We start from the raw sequence: 20,975 nt of genomic DNA, 5'->3' as shown, positions 1-20,975 counted from the left end.
TATATCAGAATATTGCCCAGCCCCATCAACCCCATTTCCAGAAAAGTTGGGATATTTTCCAAAATGCAATAAAAGCAAAAATCTGTGATTTGTTTTTTCACATGAACCTTTATTTAACTGACAAAAGTACAAAGAAAAGATTTAATAGCTTTACTGACCAGCTTAATTGGATTTTGTAAATATAAATCAAGTTAAAATTTGATGCTTGCAACACACTCAAAGTTGTGACAGAGGCAAAATAAGACTGAAGATATTCAAGTAACACCATTTTGGAAGATTCCACAATAATCAGGTTAATTGGCATCATAACTGGGTATAAAAGGAGCAGCACCAAAAGGCTCAGCCTTTGAAAGCAAGGATGGGTCGTGGCTCACTCCTTCGTGCCAAAATTCACCAGAGAATTGTTAGTCAATTCAAAAAGGACATTTCTCAATGCAAGATTTAAGTCTTTCAAAATCTACAGTACATAATACTGTGAAAAGATTCAGAGACATCTCAGTGCGTAAAAGAGTAAGGTCGGAAACCACTTAAATGCGCGTGACCGTCGAGGCCTCAGGCAGCACTGCCTGAGAAACCATCATGCGAATGTGACAAACAAAGCCACACGTGCTCGGGAGTGCTACAGAAAACCATAGTCACTTAACGCAGTCCGCTGCTGCATCCAGAAATGCAACCTGAAACTGGATTACGCAAGGAGGAAGCTATTCATCAATTCTATGCAGAAACGCCACCAATTTCTCTGGGCCCAAACTCATCTCAGATGGACTGAAGGACTGGAAATGCATGCTGTGGTCAAATGAGTCCACATTTCAGCTTGTTTTCAGGAAAACCACACGTCAAGTTCTCTGTACCAAAGGTGAACACGACCCTCAGAGAAAGATGAAAGTCAGCATCCATGATGGCATGGGTGAGTTGCATGTGTGTGAAGAGACCATTGATATATTGGGATTTTAGAGAGACATTCATCAAGGCACCGTCTCTTCCCAGGAAGTCCATGCTTATTTCAGCAGGACAATGTCAGGCCTCATTCTGCACAGGCTACAACAGTGTGGCTTCGTAGACACAGAGTGCATGTGCTTGACTGGCCTGCTGCCAGTCCAGATCTCGCTCATATTGAGAATGTATGGCGCATCATGAAGAGGAGAATCAGACAACAGCGACCACACACTATTGAGCAGCTGAAGTCTTGTATCAAGCAAGAATTGACAAAAACTGCAATTGCAAAACTGCAAGAATTAGTATCCTCTGTTCCTCTATGATTAAAAAGTGTTATTAAAGGAAACGTGATGTAATAATGGTATTTTGGTAATAATGCCTCTGTCCCAACTTTTTTTTTTTTTTGAGTGTGTTGCAGGCATTAAATTCTAACTTTGTTTATATCTACAAAATACAATTAAGTTGGTCAGTAAAACTATGGAAAATCTTTTCTTTGTACTTTTAAATAAAGGTTCATGTGATTTAACAAATCACCAGTTGTTTTCATTGTATTTTGGAAAATATCCCAACTTTTCTTGAAATGGGGTTAGTAGTGTCTTTGGCCTTGCCATGAGCACTTTTTCTTCATACAAGTGCATAAATTTGTATTTAATTTCAAATTAACTTCAATTTATAAGTGTCTTGAAAACTGGCATTTATATTATTTTATTAGTTCAGTTCATCGACTGGTTGTTATTCAAGGTACCATTTTTTAAAATTATTCCATCCATCCCAACTCTGGAGAACAATATGGACTTGGATTTTAAGGTGAGGGGAAAAATGAACAAGAAATGAAAATAATAAAGAAATATATAAAAGACAGGGCGGCACGGTGGTGTAGTGGTTAGCGCTGTCGCCTCACAGCAAGAAGGTCCTGGGTTCGAGCCCCGTGGCCGGTGAGGGCCTTTCTGTGCGGAGTTTGCATGTTCTCCCCGTGTCCGCGTGGGTTTCCTCCGGGTGCTCCGGTTTCCCCCACAGTCCAAAGACATGCAGGTTAGGTTAACTGGTGACTCTAAATTGACCGTGAGTGTGAATGGTTGTCTGTGTCAGCCCTGTGATGACCTGGCGACTTGTCCAGGGTGTACCCCGCCTTTCGCCCGTAGTCAGCTGGGATAGGCTCCAGCTTGCCTGCGACCCTGTACAGGATAAACGACTACAGATAATGAATGGATAAATGAATATGAAAGACAAAACAGATATTCAGTCACAGAATACAGTATGCTAATATTCCCGACTATAATAAAACGTAAAGCAGTTGTTATGAAAATCAAGCATTGGCACAACTTTTTTTTCTTTCCACTGCAGACAACAGACGTGATGAAGAGACAACCCAAATCCTCCTCGCTCACGACACTCCTCATGCCCGTCTTTCGAGAGGTATGTTATTATATTACATAATATAATTGCGTGATAACCAGAGTGCACTAATTTTGTAAATTCACTCAAATTCATTGCTTTGCTTAACTGATAGGGGTTTATATAATTAACATCACAAATAAGTTTAACGAACACAGCACAAAGCACTCAAGTCAGTTGACTAAACCATTTAAGTGAATTTGCTCACTTAAGCAGCAGCAGCAGCATTAGGGAATCGAGAACTCTCGAGCTGTAATGTTCATTTCTCCTGGCTGTGTGTAGTTAAAAGAAAAACGACGTGTGACTGGAGGCAGTGTGTGCGCTTTAGAGGAGCTGGAGAACGCCTTTAACCTGGCAGAGGAGTCAAGTCCGGGAATCTCAGACCGTTTACTCACACAAGTGATGGAGAGAGTGTGCAGGTAAAAATGCTTGGTTTGATATTTAAGGAAAAAGTTCCAAACCCTTTCCGTTCATCCTGTTTATTCATCTCAAATCATCCTAAAGTCATTGGCACATATGCTGATACAGTATGGACATTACTAGTTAGTTCAGTTGACTGTCAAGTCATAAGCTACTCATGATCATGAGTAAAGAAATGCCACTGTTCTCTTGAAATACAGTATCTGCGTAAAGTGGTGAGCCCATGACCCGCTCATTCATTCATTTTTTTTAACTATAGTTATTGGGAAGTTATTATTCAACGGAAGCTTATTCACCTTTCTTTCTTTCTTTCTTTCTTTCTTTCTTTCTTTCTTTCTTTCTTTCATCTTCAAAATCACTGGATTTGTTCATTTAAATAATTCATTGACCAAGCTCAACTCAGCACTAACAAGTACTAAACATACATGAAAAAAGTATGCATGCAGTAGGGTTCTCTCTCTCTCTCTCTCTCTCTCTCTCTCACACACACACGCCTCAGTTTGCATATGTGTAGAAGAAATGTGTTAATTCACATTCTGGTTTTCATTAAAGCTGTACTGCCTTTCAGATTTTAAGTGTAGGTCTCATCTCATCTCATTATCTGTAGCCGCTTTATCCTGTTCTACAGGGTAGCAGGCAAGCTGGAGCCTATCCCAGCTGACCTACAGGTGAAAGGCGGGGTACACCCTGGACAAGTCGCCAGGTCATCACAGGGCTGACACTTAGGTGGGGTTTACATTAGACCGTATCAGCGGATCATCAGATTAACGTTTTTAAAAACGATTAGCGTGCACACAGCAACGCCAATACACGGATATGCTAATCACATGACGGCACGCAAGTTGAAATGTGTCAGTGCGGCTCATCGCTTCCTCCTCAGCGGCTGCGCTCCAAATCACTCCGCTCTGAACAGCGAGTGCCCTCTGGAGGGTGCGCACTCCGGCCCTGCGCAGCTCACAGAGCGCACGAGTGAAGCACACGAGCAGTGATTCAGGACTGAGCCGCTGTGCGCAAGTCACTTACCACTTGCAAGTGGAAGGATGGCAAGCCTAAAGACAATCATAACTACACAATGGGCAGTATTTGCATCAGTATTTGCAGTATTTTCATACTTTTATACTCTTTAATGAAAGGTGATACAAGGCGGAAGTCCGCGCCGTTTTTCAGCAGTCATGTCACATGACCAACGCCAGCGAATCAGGAAGGTGGATGTCACAGTGACGTTGTCCAATGACGACGCCAGCTAGAGCTCAGCACAGCGTATCCGCGTATTCTCAATGTTTACACAGCACCGGACCAGACACGATCTGGATTGAATACGTGGACCCTGGCGGATTCCCGTTTCCCGGCGTTTCCAGGCGTTTTAATGTAAACAGACAGTGCGTCCACGAAGAAAACGAGACAGATACAGTCTAATGTAAACTTGGCCATAGACACAGACAACCATTCACACTCTCACATTCACACCTACGGTCAATTTAGAGTCACCAGTTAACCTAACTTGCATGTCTTTGGACTGTGGGGGAAACCGGAGCACCCGGAGGAAACCCACGTGGACACGGGGAGAACATGCAAACTCCACACAGAAAGGCCCTCGCCGGCCACGGGGCTCGAACCCGGACCTTCTTGCTGTGAGGCGACAGCGCTAACCACTACACCACCGTGCCGCCCCCAAGTGTAGGTCATAAAAAGAATTTTCCCGACACCCAGTTGTTGTTGTTTAGTGGACCGAAAGCTACTGAATTTGGAATCACAGACTTTCAATTTTATTAGTTTTTTTAAATAGAGCAATTAATGAATTTAGGGCCACGTGACCCAAATTCTCCGCTATTTTTTCCTGCTTCACCATGACCCAATACAAGATACTACGTCATGCATCACGTGGTGGGCTTTCCCCATTCGCGCAAGGCATTGTGGGATACAAATTTGAAACAGGAGAGAAAAATGGAGGACGTGAGTGTGTGAATGAAACGTGAAAGACCGACTACAGTAACGGAAAGCGAGAAGAAAAGACATGTTGCGAAGGAAAGAAAACGCAGGACCAAACTAATAAATATCGGCGGTCAGCGAGCACCTCGGTGTGATCAACTGTTCGTTTAGCGACAGAATGACGCAACTGTCAGTGCAGGGTCAAGGTAAACCTGTAGTTAGCAGTAATGCAACACTGTGGATGCCAACTGTTGTATAACCCAAAAGATTAAGATGACGATGAAGGTAAACCTGCGCATGCGCACATGGACTTCCTCTGTCTGCTTGACTGCACAAAGCAAGCGATTTCATGCACATTATTTGCTCGGGAATCCCCTCAAATTAAATAACTTCCCAGCCACAGAATGGCCCTTTTTTTGAGATCTTACAGAAATAAACAAAACGCATCACAAATGACTAAATTTCACCGATTTTATAAAATCGAAAGGCTGTCTACTTTTAATCCTAATTTCAGTGTCACTTTTAAAGCAAGAGCAAATAAATAAAATAAAACCTTATTCACATAGTGAAAGGGGTGGATGTGTTTTGCTATGGTTCATATGGTCACTAGCAACCTGTACGGTACATTAACCATTAAACTATTAACCACAAGGGGGACACCCTGGCCTAATGGTAAGAGAAACAGCTTTGGAACCAAAAGGTCACCAGTTCAATTCCCTGAACCAGCAGGAATGGCTGAAATGCCCTTGAACAAGATACCTAACGTCTTACTGTACGTTGCTTTGGATTAGAGCATCTGCTAAATGCCTGTAATGTCATGATTCAAGACCAGCAGTGCTACTGAAACAGGACTATCTTTTTCGGCAGATACATTATTAAATTAAAAAAAAAAAAAAAGTCTCCGGCTTAATCTGGAGACTGGGTTCCTGTCCATGTGGGCATTGTCATTCTCCTTGTGTCCGCATGGGTTTCCTCCCCCTTTTCCTAAAAACATGCCACTAGGTGGAGGTCAATATGCGTACACGGTGCGGTCTTCCTCACACGCAGTATTCCCAGGATAGTCCCCGGATCCACTAGGACACTAACTAGGATAAAGCATTGATTAAAGATGAATTATTGAATATTATGATGTTTGGGAAAACAATTCGATGGCTTTATTATCCTCCACCCAAACGAAGTTTGGCAGGGGATGTACAGTGGTGCTTGAAAGTTTGTGAACCCTTTAGAATTTTCTATATTTCTGCATAAATATGACCTAAAACATCATCAGATTTTCACACAAGTCCTAAAAGTAGATAAAGAGAACCCAGTTAAACAAATGAGACAAAAATATTATACTTGGTCATTTATTTATTGAGGAAAATGATCCAATATTACATATCTGTGAGTGGCAAAAGTATGTGAACCTTTGCTTTCAGTATCTGGTGTGACCCCCTTGTGCAGCAATAACTGCAACTAAACGTTTCCGGTAACTGTTGATCAGTCCTGCACACCGGCTTGGAGGAATTTTAGCCCGTTCCTTCGTACAGAACAGCTTCAACTCTGGGATGTTGGTGGGTTTCCTCACATGAACTGCTCGCTTCAGGTCCTTCCACAACATTTCGATTGGATTAAGGTCAGGACTTTGACTTGGCCATTCCAAAACATTAACTTTATTCTTCTTTAACCATTCTTTGGTAGAATGACTTGTGTGCTTAGGGTCGTTGTCTTGCTGCATGACCCACCTTCTCTTGAGATTCAGTTCATGGACAGATGTCCTGACATTTTCCTTTCGAATTTGCTGGTATAATTCAGAATTCATTGTTCCATCAATGATGGCAAGCCGTCCTGGCCCAGATGCAGTAAAACAGGCCCAAACCATAATACTACCACCACCATGTTTCACAGATGGGATAAGGTTCTTATGCTGGAATGCAGTGTTTTCCTTTCTCCAAACATAACGCTTATCATTTAAACCAAAAAGTTCTATTTTGGTCTCATCCGTCCACAAAACATTTTTCCAACAGCCTTCTGGCTTGTCCACGTGATCTTTTGCAAACTGCAGATGAGCAGCAATGTTCTTTTTGGAGAGCAGTGGCTTTCTCCTTGCAACTCTGCCATGCACACCATTGTTGTTCAGTGTTCTCCTGATGGTGGACTCATGAACATTAACATTAGCCAATGTGAGAGAGGTCTTCAGTTGCTTAAAAGTTACCCTGGGGTCCTTTGTGACCTTGCCAACTATTACACGCCTTGCTCTTGGAGTGATCTTTGTTGGTCGACCACTCCTGGGGAGGGTAACAATGGTCTTGAATTTCCTCCATTTGTACACAATCTGTCTGACTGTGGATTGGTGGAGTCCAAACTCTTTAGAGATGGTTTTGTAACCTTTTCCAGCCTGATGAGCATCAACAACGCTTTTTCTGAGGTTCTCAGAAATCTCCTTTGCTCGTGCCATGATACACTTCCACAAACATGTGTTGTGAAGATCAGACTTTGATAGATCCCTGTTCTTTAAATAAAACAGGGTGCCCACTCACTCCTGATTGTCATCTCGCTGATTGAAAACACCCGACTCTAATTTCACCTTCAAATTAACTGCTAATCCTAGAGGTTCACATACTTTTGCCACTCACTGATATGTAATATTGGATCATTTTCCTCAATAAATAAATGACCAGGTATAATATTTTTGTCTCATTTGTTTAACTGGGTTCTCTTTATCTACTTTTAGGACTTGTGTGAAAATCTGATGATGTTTTAGGTCATATTTATGCAGAAACATAGAAAATTCTAAAGGGTTCACAAACTTTCAAGCACCACTGTAGAAATGGGTTCTTTCCTTCCTTTCTTTTTTTTTTTTTTTTCCAGGCCATATCTTCATGAAACTTTGTATACATATCAAGCAACATGTGAACTGGTGCCTTTTGCTATTTTGGATGTTTGAAGAAAAAAAAAAAAGTATATTTCAAATTTTTACATAGAAACTAAGTCAAAATCTATTTAAGAGCAATGTTAGTTTCCGGAGAGTATATCCAAAACTATTCACAATACGGATTTGAAACTTGGTATACGTGTTAACAAGGTGATGTAGATGTGCCTTTTCATACTAAAAAATTTGAGAAATTGAAATTTTTCATGTTTCCATGGGAACAATTTCAGACTTGGTCTTTCAGGTTGGTCTTCGAGGTAGGTTTTGTTTCCGGAGCAGAACTTAAACTATGAGTGGTACAGTCTTGAAAGTTGGTAGTAGTAGTAGTAAAACTTTATTGTCCCCCATGGGGGAAATTTCCTTCAGAAAATGAAACGTTAGACATGAAAAACCAATCAAAACAAGCAAACACTCAAAACCCATTATGTTGCTACACATATACCCAAGACGCCACATTTATCCCAATACATGAAAAGACATTGTTGATGGCTGACATCTGTCCAATCAGTCAACAATCCCAGTTTATCTATAGCATTCCCATAGAATAAGAGCTGTACAAAGCTGCGAGGGTGGTAAAAAAAATAAATAAAAAATGGTAAAGCTATAAAAATAGCATACCTGCTCAGGCCAGCTGAACAGGGGGACGCAAATTAAGATCTACATTTTTGTTTCACATGTTTGTTAAAAAGGCTAATGGCTTGTGGGATAAAAGATTGCTTCGTCCTGTTTTTAAAAAATAGCGGGGTATCGGAATCTGCTGCCTGATGGCAGCAGCTCAAAAGTATAAAATAATGGATGTCTTTCATCTGTTAAAATTGTATCAATTTTACCAAATGATCGTTCCCTGTATATGAATTCCAGACTTTTCTGATTTGTGCCCATCAGCTTGCTAGACGTTGTTAGCAGTTTCCTACTGCAAGTCGACCTTTTTGCGCCTCTGTTGCATTGCCAAACCAACAGGTCTATGTGTTGATTAAGTAATGTACATGTGCCTTTTGATACTAAGAAATGTGAGAAGTTTTCATTTTTAGCTCACCTGGACCAAAGGTCTGGTGGGTTTATGCCATGGGCTGCTGAGGTCAGCGTAAAGAGGTAGGGTTGGTTTCCTGCAGCAGAACTTGAAAAATGGGACAAATATCTTGAAACTTGGTATATAAGGCAGGGGATATAGAGGAGACTGTCATCTTGTTCGATTTAAGATAGAACGTTGTAAAACATACTGACCAACAAAAGAAACAAGCTTTTAAAATGTAGATAATTTGAAGAAAATCGTCAAAAGGCATGTTCAAAATGTTGCCTTGCACACAACATGCCAATGGCTGTGAGAATTTACCAGTACATTTCCACTCAGTACACAACTGACCTAATTAAAATATTCGGTTGATGCAGACAACCTGAGGTCATCGCATATGAAAAAACCGGTGTGGCACGTGAACACACTGCATTTTCCTTCCTGTAGTTTTGATACATTTCTTGGGCTACACAGAAAGCTTGCATTTCTTTTGGTGGTTAGTACAAAAAATTTTGGTAGTGAACTGTGTAAACCTGTTCTTTCGATTACGTTCATTATGTCTTATATTGAATATTGTTAGTTTTTTCTTTATCAGACATCTAATTTTTTAGGTTTGTTTACCTGACATGTTTTGACATACGACTGCCGTCTTCCTCAAAACACAGAAGAAAGAGAAAAAACAAACCAACAAACAAGAACACAGGGGAGTAGTTACATTACCATACATTAGGGGAATAACTGAACGCATTCAAAGAGCAATGAGGAAACACAACATTAACACACCTGTCAAACCACACACAACACTCCGTCAGATCCTGGTTCATCCCAAAGACAGAATACATCCGGACAACAGATGCAACACCATATATGAGATTCCATGTCAATTATGCAATAAAACTTACATCGGGGAGACAGGAAGGAGTTTCAACACAAGAAAAAGTGCGAAAAGGAGACAGCTACAAGACAAACCCGAACAATAAAAGAAAAAGGCACAACAGGAAAATTATAAGTCAGCCATAACAGATCACTGCAAAAGGGAAAATCATATTATGGACTGGGGGAATGCCAGAGTCATCCGCACAGAAGATAAACATCAGCGCTGGATCAGGGAGGCCATAGAGATCCATAAGCGAAGCCCGAGGACCATCACCAGGGATGAGGGAGCATACATGCTCTCCCACACCTGGAGTGCCATCTTGCAGGGGACGAACAGACAGTAGAAGGCGTGACCGACCCGTCAATCCAGACAGGAAGGCCACGCCTTCAGAAACATCAGCTGATAAAAGATGCGTCACCAATAACATCCGGTGACACTCTGAGGAAGACGACAGTCGTACGTCGAAACATGTCAGGTAAACAAACCTAAAAAATTAGATGTCTGATAAAAAAGAAAAAACTAACAAATGTGTAAACCTGTTTTTCCATCTTCAAATAATTTGCGTTTCTCTCGTTTGCAGTCTTGCACTGTTAAGTTCTACAGAACAGAGAGGATTCTCAGACTGCCATGATGTGACCATCAGTAATATGCAAAAAGTTACACTTATTTAAGAGGACATTTAACATTGTCATGGGCTTTTAGATTATCAAGGCTTAAACTATTTGTAAGCTCCAAATACAAGGGCCGTATAAAAAGCGATCGCAACATACAAGTTATCATGTCTACCTGCCAGTCAGAGCTGGAACATCTTCATCTCAGGGATGGCAACAGGAAAATTTTATTTCAGCTGAAACTCCGAATGGGGGGTTCAGGGGGGCGGAGCCCCCCCGAAGCTTTAGCCTTTTTAGCCTCTTCTACCTATTTTCTAGCCATTTTACATGTATATTGTGTGAAAAATACATGATAAAAATAAGTATCTATTATTAAAAGTTAGATCATCATTTTAAAAATCATCTAATGTTTATATTGTTGTTAGAATGATACAAATTATCTGTTAGAAAGATACTACGCATGTATTTGATAAGGCACATAGAAAAATGAAAACCCAGCCAGAAAACAAAAAAGGCCAACAACCACCACCATTATCCATATATATTTTACAACAAATACTTACTTCTTGCACCTGAAAATATTTACCGTAAATATATTATTGTGGGAGTATGTATTTTAGTTGTACATGGTTTTTACGTGTTGTATTCTTTATAATTGATATTTCCTTTTCATAAAATATTTTTAGGCAGAAAAACATAAATATGTAATACTTAAAAGTTTTATGATATTAACCACAATGAAACATTCTGAAATTTCCAGAAAAATATCTTACAGTGAATCACCAAGTTCATTAACACTTCAAATCTATTATAAATCTCAAGCTAAATTCAAAATAAAAAGGGCCTAGAAATTAAACAAAGTTAAATTGACTGCCTTTCAGTACACATGGGGATAGTATCATCAATTAAAAAAAAAAAAAAAAAATTTATATTTAAAATTTTGTTATAAAATTAAAAATAAATGCAAGGCCAATAAATAGCAATGCATATAGTTTGTCAATCTAAGTTAAATTCAATGCATTATTGACAAATTATATTTTAAAAATATTTTAAAATTATGTACCTCTGAATGGGCTTGTCTGTCTGCCAAAGGTGTGATAGGCTGCGACTGTATCCTCGATCCATCTGACTGTGTCGAACTGACAGCTGGTCCAGCCAGAGTTCCCCAATGTGTTGCCCACGGGATCCGTAGTTGATCACATCGTTACAATAAATGCAAAATGCTTTGCCAGGCAAATCGCACTTCTTGATAAACTGTTCAAGCGTCTCGCTGATCTCCTCGATCTTTTTTCCAAGTTTCACTTTCGTAGTAACTGTCCGCTGTAGCCAATCCCAACGAAATTTGTTCTTGACATTGTCAATTTCAGCCACCGATGCTTCTTGATCTCGTGATAAAAACTTCATATTTCCGCGGAAAACAACGCTCTCAAAACCTCGTGCAAGACATTTAGCTAAAGGCAAAATGGCGGCCAGTGAAATGAAACATGCTTTCGCATTGGTTGAATCCTTCACTTCGCAACCAATCACAGACTCGTTTGCTTATTTTCATTGTTACACTCGATATAGAAGCTTCCATTGTTCGCGAGACATGTGGTTTCGATACGATTTGACACTAATCTCGGTAGCAGCAATAAAAGTTAGGTACCTAACCCCCCCTAAAACTTATCTCTACGGATTTAGACGTTCCACAAAAATGATAAAATTGAAATTCAAAACGGCGGATTTCCGCCGTTCGGCGGAAAATTGCCATCCCTGTCATCTGCAGCGAGTCTCACCTCTCATTCTGTTCCTCTTCCTGCAGGTTTACACTGAACGGGAACACAACCCCTCCAAAGCGATGAGCTCTCCGAGAGAACAATCTGGATTCATTCAGACCATCGACCTCCTGTTCAACAGTCCTGGATCTTTTCATCATTGCCACCCATCTTTTTATTTCATTATTATTGCACATTACGATGTGTTCCAACTCTTTTCTTTGTAAAATACTGATTGCTTTTAAAAAGTTAAGATCTGTGTATTGCAGGACATGTTAAACTTCACCATATTAAATAAACCGCAAGGACACAGATATATGGAGCAGTTTTGTTTTGTAGAACAGAAACCAAGGCGTTATGAAGACCATTCCCCCCAAAAAAAATTCAAGCTCAGAACCCAATTAATACCAGTTTTGTTTTTATTATTAGTTATCTCTTTTAAATGTAATGACATGGACCTGACTACAGCAACATGCTACACAATAAATATGAGCAATGTGCAACAGAAACGGGAGTAAACGTGTTCAAATTTCTTCTGAATGACAGAAGCAACCTGGTGAAGCTCATTCTAAACTCAACGTAACGGTCATATGAAAATATGTCTTTACATTATGGAGGGATAGACAAGTGTAAAAATATTACAAATTCCAGTCTTTGTAAGAAGTGTATAAAAGTAATGAGAACCAGACAGGCTTGGTTAAACTGCTAATAGTCCACAAGTCATGAGATGTGTATAATATCTTGCTTACTTTTATATTTTAAGAAAAAAAAACAAAAACCCAAGAGTCACCAGTACCGGTTAATGCGTGGCTGTAAAAACCTCAGCCAAGGTTTTCAGTCTTATACGAGACTTTTTAGGTCTTTGGTTGGACCCAGTACAGCATTCATGTCCCAATGTAACAGCCTAGTGAAGACTATGATCCAGTCAATATCGTGGGTCAAATCTCCCAAATAAGATCGAGTTAATTTACAGTTAATCTCAGCCCTTATGAGTAAACATAACGTAACGTAACATGGCTATTTCAAAATCTTAAAGAGACACTTCAGTTGAAAATTAAATGTACACAATTTTCTCCTTATACCAATACGCTTGATCAGCCAAGACGTGTTTGGTGTCTGATATTTGCTTTATTTTTGCACTGGAGCTACAAAAGTAGGAAGCTTATAGCTATTAATTTGTGGTTTCTTACGAAATGGCACACTGTAATGTATTTATATTTAAAAAAAAAAAAAAAGGCAGCGATACTGAGACCAGAATCACTTTTGTGCAGCATAGTCTGACGTCACGCCACACAAGAATGAGACTTGTGAAAGGAGTTCTGGCCCAGAGTTGTACAATACAAGTGATTTGGATGAAATTAATTTCTTCACAGACTTCCTGTTTGAGTTAATGGAACCTTTTTTTCATGTAAAGGAGTGTGTGAGGACTTGATCCTTGTTGATTTGATGCAGAAGCAAAGTTCGATCACCGAACAAGTCTTGGTTAAATCAACTGTATTTGTGATATGGAAAAAAACGTTGTGTAAATCAAACTGTTTCACAGAAATATTCCTCTAAAAGTAACTTTCACCCATTCGACAACCCGAATATTTACATGAAAGAACTGGCCTTTATAGCAGAACAAAGGATTAATAATATTACAGATACCAGCATAACCTGTGCTTCAACATTTCTCTATGAGATTTAAAAGAGAAAAACTAAAAAAAAAAAAACCCAACTTAATTACACTGATTTTTTTTATTATTTTTTTTGGTTTAAGCATAAATCTGAACTTTAATGAGACCAGTTTGCCACATGGTCCACGTTCTCTTGTTCACAATTAGTGTGCAGAAGTGGAGAAATCAGCAGAGCCGCATGTTTCATAAAAAGTCAAAGTTAACTACCCTGACCATGAGGCAGAAAGAGTGGTTAGCTTTTGCGTCAGTGAGCACCAGGATAAGACCGTATGCATACTCGAGATGCTGACTCCCCCTCGTGGTTATCCAGAAGGGGAGGGGAGAAAAAAAAAACCCCTTAGACAGATGAAATGAGATGAGAAGTGTGCATAAATGCATTGTCTGTAACAAAACTGTTAAATACTCTGAACGAACCTTTTCAATATCTCAATATTTCTTACATTTACACGACTCAAAGCAGTTCCATATATAGCTGTTAATTAACCAGGCATTTTAATAAAGTACAAATGTCACTAAACTCTTACTGTTACGAATGTGGAACTGAACAGGAGCACAAACACCTCTCAGATTTCACTCCCGTGTCTCCACACCAGATCGCCGATTAATCTGCTGCTCATTTCAGTTTTAGTGCCCTTAATTCAATACCCATCGCTTTGTCCTTTTACAACTATTTACGGAGGACGATGGCCGTTCGCCCAAACCACTTCATCTCCGAGTGCCTCCGTATCCCTCTGGCCCACGCCACTGTGGTTCTGCGTCCTTCTTCCTTCACTCTTCACTTACTCTACCATCCAGACCTGATTCAGTCCATTACTCCGTTCCGTTATTGTGCTCCCGTTAATATAAGAGATTGCGATTACACAAAATGAGCTTTTAATGACATTGAAACCCATTCAGGAAGGCCTAATTGGTTTGACACAATACCGTTTGGCAGCTCTGGACGAGCTCCCGGTTTTGAGATGAAGAACTGGCGACTTCAAAAATGTGACTGCTAAAATTGTAGCAGGACCACATGAAGCAAAATAAAACATCATAGCCATTTATGGTTAGATTACTCTTCTGGAAAACTGCAAAACTTGGCATGACTTTTAAATGAAGGGGTCGTAGCCCACATGTCAAAGATGAAGAAACAGAAAGAGAGTCGAGTTCTTAGACGGCCCCCGACTTCTTCCATTTCCATTCAACAGAAATGTTCGAGACTTCAGAGTCAGTACTGAAGATTATGGCATTAGGAGCCATGAAACAGAGGATTAAATAAAAAATAATAATAACGTAGACTCATGGCATTCTGCAGGGCCCAGCCCCGAGCTCCAGGAGGACAACCAGCCTCAGTTTCAATCTTCAGTTCCCATTCATCTCCTCTGGGCCTTTAGGGATGAGCAGACTCACCCTGCCAGCAGCACTCGCCGCACTCTTGATCACCTCCATCCACCTACACACACACACACACACACACACACACACGTCTTCCACAATTTACTTTTTGTCCAGTCCCCATTATGGTTAAGGCCAAAAATCTGTAAAATGGCCAATAAGGTCTCAGAATACCACGTCACAATGCAATGAATGACAGGAAATCAGCATATTGTTTTGTTATATACACACAAATCATGAAGGAATAGCAGCTATCCAATCATACGACTGATCTAGGACTAAGAAAATAAGGAACGCAGGGTCTCAGGTGACACATACCCCTTTTCCACCAAATCAGTTCCAGGGCTGGTTCGGGGCCAGTGCTGGTGCTGGTTCACAACTCATTCAACTTGCGAGCCAGCTGAGAACCAGTTTGCTTTTCCATCGCTCGCGGTGCTAAGGGAAGACGCGTCATTACGTCACTGTATACGTCAGTTACGTCGCTATGTTTGCATAAACCTTGACGTGAATATCGAAGCAAAAACAACACGGAAGAAGCAGCAGCAGCAACAACAATAATAATAATAATGGATGACTTCGCGTTTGTACAGCTGCTGCTTCTCGTCGCTTAAAAATGGCGATCTTTCGCGGTCTTGTTGTTGGTCTTAACAACTCCGCCCCCCCCGCTGACGTAAGCGGTTCTTTCCTCTGGCCCAGCAGAGAGTTGGTGCTAGCCTGGAACCGGTTTTTCTGGCCCCACAGCCAGTTCTTTGTCAGTGGAAACAGAAAACCCGGTTCCAAACTAAGCACTGGCCCCGAACCAGCCCTGGAACTGCTTTGGTGGAAAAGGGGCAACAGAGGCACCAGAAGGCTTGGGTTTCAGTAAAAACTTTAAATTTCTGTATAATCTTCTAACTCCACAAACAAAAGACATCAAGTTTGAATCTGTGAACGTATTTCCATTTTGCTGAGGTTGAAATGCTGCCAATTAATTCTGCTCCATTCCCCCATGTGAATAAATGAATTATTTCCCTTCCTCAACCCCTCCATCACTGCTCTTCTCTTCCTTTCTTCAAATCTCATCTCAACCTTTGTTTCATGAACATTTCTCCCCAGGGCATAAACTCGACACTCTTTAGCAACGTTTTTGTGTGTGTTTTCTCTGATCTATGCAAAGCAACCTTGAGTTTGAGAAAGGCACTACATAAATGTAACTTATTTATTATTAAGCATGTTTTTGGCTGGCGGCACGGTGGTGTAGTGGTTAGCGCTGTTGCCTCACAGCAAGAAGGTCCGGGTTCGAGCCCCATGGCCGGCGAGGGCCTTTCTGTGTGGAGTTTGCATGTTCTCCCCGTGTCCGCGTGGGTTTCCTCCGGGTGCTCCGGTTTCCCCCACAGTCCAAAGACATGCAGGTTAGGTTAACTGGTGACTCTAAATTGAGCGTAGGTGTGAATGTGAGTGTGAATGGTTGTCTGTGTCTATGTGTCAGCCCTGTGATGACCTGGCGACTTGTCCAGGGTGTACCCCGCCTTTCGCCCGTAGTCAGCTGGGATAGGCTCCAGCTTGCCTGCGACCCTGTAGAACAGGATAAAGCGGCTAGAGATAATGAGATGAGATGTTTTTGGCTTTGTTTTCATTTTTCGACAATTTGGATGGAGCAGGACAGGGCTCTTACTGCACTGCATTTAATATTAATTCTCTTAAAGCATATACGCAGAACCATGGCCTCACTCTCGTTTATAAATGCCTTGAGACCTCAAGAATGGCACAGGAATAGTTTTAAGCGTTAACAATAAATCTAATACAGTAATTTTTATGATTAAAGTGATTCATATAGGTAGTGGTCTGAGTGAATGACCTTGATGTCCGTGACGTCACAGCAGGAAGTCTAATCGGTCTCATCGCCATTTCCGCTATACTAAAACACAGAGCTGACTGCAACTCCGATCCTCCATTTTGAGCTAATTTATCGCCATGCCACGTAGATGTGCTGCTGGCGGGTGCAGCAACATAACAGAAGGTGGATTTACATTGCATTCATAATCCAAGAATGTTCAAACTGCAAAGATTTGGATGCGTCTGTGGTCTCGGTTTTCACGAAGCGAGAACACAGACGGGTAAGCTCCGACTCTCGTTTGGATTAAAACAAACAAAAACCACACGTTGTTTATCTGCATTTAGATTAATACATGTAACTTGTATTGTGTGTTTAAGTTACCGGTATAAGATTATTTAATTTGCTTCAGAATGTGATTGTCTCAGTTCATCTGATTATTTAATTAGCCTTTTACGTTTTATCAGTGAAAACGCATGCATGTACAGTAGCCTAGCCTAACAATAAGCAATACCAGACAATGTGCAATATCTCTCTCCCCCCTTCCCCATATCTTATTCTTTTTATATTTGTATATGTAAATAATTCATTTTAGTTTATCTAGAAGTTTTCTCTATCCATTTTCTCTGTTTATTTGTAATGATGCTGCTGGAATCTTAATTTCCCTGAGGGAACCCGCCCAATCTAATGTTGCAGAAGTTATAACACCTATCCTGTTTTAATGAGAGTCAACCCACAATCAGTGAAGTCAAATCAGTCTCAGTCGAGCAAGTCGGTAATGGTATTTCTTACTTTCACCATAAATTTTTATTTATATGACTTTGGTCTATAGCTGTCAAAGGCCTCGGCCTTTGAACCGGTTCCCGCTGTGACGTCACGCACTCAGGGCTGGCTGGCTCAGCGGGGCAGCTCCAATACCAACTTTGCGGTCGATTTTAACTCTCAAAAATATTTATTTTTTTATTCCCATTTATGCAGCATACAAGAGTCAAGGACAGAGATACTATCCACTCAGAAATTTATTTAAAAATAAAAGCTCTGCTTTAAAGGTCTGTCTGTGGGTCAACTCAAGGCCTGTGAAACACATAGCTAGCAACCTAAATATAATTTACAATACTAACTTCCCTTGGCAGTGTACCAATACGTACAGTCCTGTACATGTACATTTCTGAATTCCAGATGTCAGATGACACATCATTTTTGAATTACTTTAAGGAATAAAACCGGAAAACATTTGGGAACAAATCACACATTTTCCAGATCATCAGTCCGCTTATTGTTTGATAGTTAGAAAGGACTTGGCATCCTAAATGAAATTAACATCAGCTCAATCTCACAATCCAATGCAATGTCAATTCCCAACGCTGAAAATAAATGAAATGAGAACATTTAAATGTTTAAATAAATTCTGGTGATGATAAAAAAAAAAAAACGTTTAAAAAGGAGAAAGTGTTACCTTTCGAAGGTATACTCGCTTTCAGCCCTGAAGAAATAAACATGGGACTTGAACTGCAGCTTGAAGACGTATTCTTTGTGAATGCTGTCCGATTCCCCAGGTGTGCTGACCGTGTAACCCAGTAGAGGCAAGCTAGCTAGAGGGAAGTCATCCTGGATGAAAAATAGAACATCATGAACTCCCAAACCCCAGAAGAAAACTGGCCAAGGCTCAAAATGGATGTTGTTACAGCTGTTGCTGCAACTGAACTCAAGGTTATAATCAACACAGCACATTAAATAGAAGTCATTTGGAGAAGCAAAAATAACATTGTCTGAATATGGACATGCTAAACTGGTTTCATTTAGATGTGACGATTTGGTGGTCCTCGCTCCTGCTCGTTATTCTTGAATGAATATTGGATTGTTTTGGACTCAGAGTTGTAGAAACCTCAGACTTCAGGATTTACTTAACATTATAATCCTTTTTAAAACTCCATTCAAGAACTGTACCAACTGGCTAACCAGTTTAGAGCTGCAAAAACAAAGAATTTCCAATAAAAAAAAAAAAAGACAATATCTGCATTTTGCATGCACTGGGCTAAAAGAACACATCAACCAAAAATGTGATTTGCATAATTTTCCTATGACTGAAGTAGTTCAAACATGTTTGGTGCCCAATGTTTGCTACTTTAATTTTGCACTGAAGCTACAAAACCAGTGACTTCAATAAATGAGGGAACCCGTGTTGAACTGTTATGTAATCTCAAGCAGGCCTGCAAACTCGCAACTGTGTCGTATAGCGACGCTGCATTTTGGATCTTTGAGTCCAGTGTTTGATGCCTCCACTATACTTTGACATCCATCCACATCCGTAACCGTTTATCCCATGCAGGGTCGCGGCCAAGCTGGAGCCTATCCCAGCTGACTATGGGCGAAAGGCGGGGTACACCCTGGACAAGTCGCCAGGTCATCACAGGGCTGACACATAGACACAGACAACCATTCACACTCACATTCACACCTACGGTCAATTTAGAGTCACCAGTTAACCTAACCTGCATGTCTTTGGACTGTGGGAGAAACCGGAGCACCCGGAGGAAACCCACGCGGACACGGGGAGAACATGCAAACTCCACACAGAAAGGCCCTCGCCGGCCCCGGGGCTCGAACCCAGAACCTTCTTGCTGTGAGGCGACAGTGCTAACCACTACACCACCGTGCCGCCTACTTTGACATTGTACCTCATTAAGTATGATGTTCATCAACACTGAAAATGGTTGAGTGAGAAAAGAAATTCATTTTTAGCCCTTAACAGTGAAATCTAACTGTTACCGTTTATGCTTAAGTTCATTAAATGTTCTCTTATTAAACTTCAATGAAATTGAGTTAGTGGTGTCGCCCTGTGATGTCAGCACGGCACACAACCGCTAACGCATCACAGAAATAAAGAAAACAAAGCACCAGCCAACAAATTAGCACCAGGATCACATCGCAAATATTTCAACATGATGTTTCAAGATGGACTTTTCCTTTAACTGTCCGTTACATGAAACTTGTAGATCGTTTCCAATGGCAACATCTCTTTTCAGATCATCTCTATGAAATGTTGGCCAAACTGTTTAATAAACTTGAATGTCAGTGATCGTTCTAATGTTTATCTGCTTAAATTCTTCACTGAGGCTTTCATACATCCACAATTTCAAACGGTTGTAAAAAAAAAATCTGGCCCGAGTGTTAGTCGGTACCTGGTGGGTCTTGTAGAAGAACAAACAGAAGTTGGTGAAGACCACCCACAATTTCTGCCAGCCGTTACTGTTCTTAAACTTCCTCAGCAGGTAGCCAGACAGCTGGTTCTGTAGAGATTGAGAAGTCAACATCTTAGAGACGCCACTGCACAAACAGGACCATCCTGCTCATTTCAACCATGGCTTGACATTTCAAAGATTCAGAGCACTGGCAAAAACATCCAGCTTCAAAAATGTCTGAGAAAACATCCAAAACTTAATTTGTGGAAACGCGATCGTTTCATTAGAAAACGTCTTGCTTGGATTGGCACAAGTTATCGTCACGCTCTCTCCCACAAGCTGTGTTCAATGCCAAATCTGCTCCATTTCTGTGCCTGAGTCAAGAGGGTAAAATGTGATGAATTCCTCGCAGATCAGAGGAAAACATTACATCATCCCACAGAGGAATTTCACATGGCCAATCAGACATGCTGTTATGTAGACCAGAAAGGGAAGCAGATGTGACGAGTCCAAAAATGCAGTTTGATTGTACAGTAAATGGTCATTTCTGGGCCCCTCAGTTTCTATTCTACATACCCGTTTGACTTACTGGTTGAATAAGGTTTTAGATTAAAGCACTAAATTAACATTTTTATTATGCAAGTTATTAAAATTGAAGTAAAAACACAATGGTATGTGCTGTTACAGGAAAATGATCAATAATGAGGTGTTGGGATGCCCAGTATCTTCCAATAACAGCATGTCATGAAGTCTTTTATTCCTCTCATACCACAGCAATACGTGAACAATTAAAATTTTTTAATGATTGATAATGTTGCGTCAAATACTGTGGAACATCCGTGACCATGATTCAACGTTTAGTCCATTTGTGCGTCTCGTCCATCGTACATCTCTCTTTGCAAGTCGTTACTATAGCACTGATGTATTCTTAATAAATATCAGGAAATATGAATTTAAACACAATATGAATCATTAGCACTCATCTGATTAGATGCATCCTGTCGACTTTGCAAGTCACTTGGGATAAAAGTGTCAGCCAAAATGAAAGATTGGGGGGGAAAAAAACAAAAACAAATAACTTTGCG

At 40.5% G+C, this 20,975-nt stretch overlaps 2 protein-coding genes across 3 annotated transcripts in view; one reads left to right on the top strand and one right to left on the bottom strand.

Annotated features, from left to right (window-relative positions):
* stk25a (serine/threonine kinase 25a) overlaps positions 1–12,354 on the top strand; it is a 43,644-nt gene extending 31,290 nt beyond the window's left edge. Inside the window, exons 9-11 of the mRNA XM_060919765.1 lie at positions 2,281–2,352; positions 2,614–2,750; positions 11,893–12,354. Coding sequence (XP_060775748.1) covers positions 2,281–2,352; positions 2,614–2,750; positions 11,893–11,932 — 249 coding nt within the window. The 3' untranslated portion in view covers positions 11,933–12,354. The remainder of the gene's footprint in view (positions 1–2,280; positions 2,353–2,613; positions 2,751–11,892) is intronic.
* farp2 (FERM, RhoGEF and pleckstrin domain protein 2) overlaps positions 12,247–20,975 on the bottom strand; it is a 157,806-nt gene continuing 149,077 nt past the window's right edge. For both annotated transcript variants that reach the window (XM_060919763.1, XM_060919764.1), the window contains 3 exons: positions 19,891–19,998; positions 18,165–18,316; positions 12,247–14,953 (listed from right to left, as the gene is read on the bottom strand). In XM_060919763.1, the coding sequence (XP_060775746.1) occupies positions 14,863–14,953; positions 18,165–18,316; positions 19,891–19,998 (351 nt within the window). In that variant the 3' untranslated portion in view covers positions 12,247–14,862. The remainder of the gene's footprint in view (positions 14,954–18,164; positions 18,317–19,890; positions 19,999–20,975) is intronic.

Source organism: Neoarius graeffei, chromosome 4 (genome assembly GCF_027579695.1).
Source record: "Neoarius graeffei isolate fNeoGra1 chromosome 4, fNeoGra1.pri, whole genome shotgun sequence".
NCBI lineage: Eukaryota > Metazoa > Chordata > Actinopteri > Siluriformes > Ariidae > Neoarius > Neoarius graeffei.
Note: the sequence above shows the minus strand (reverse complement) of the source record. Positions and strands in the feature narration are given on the sequence as shown.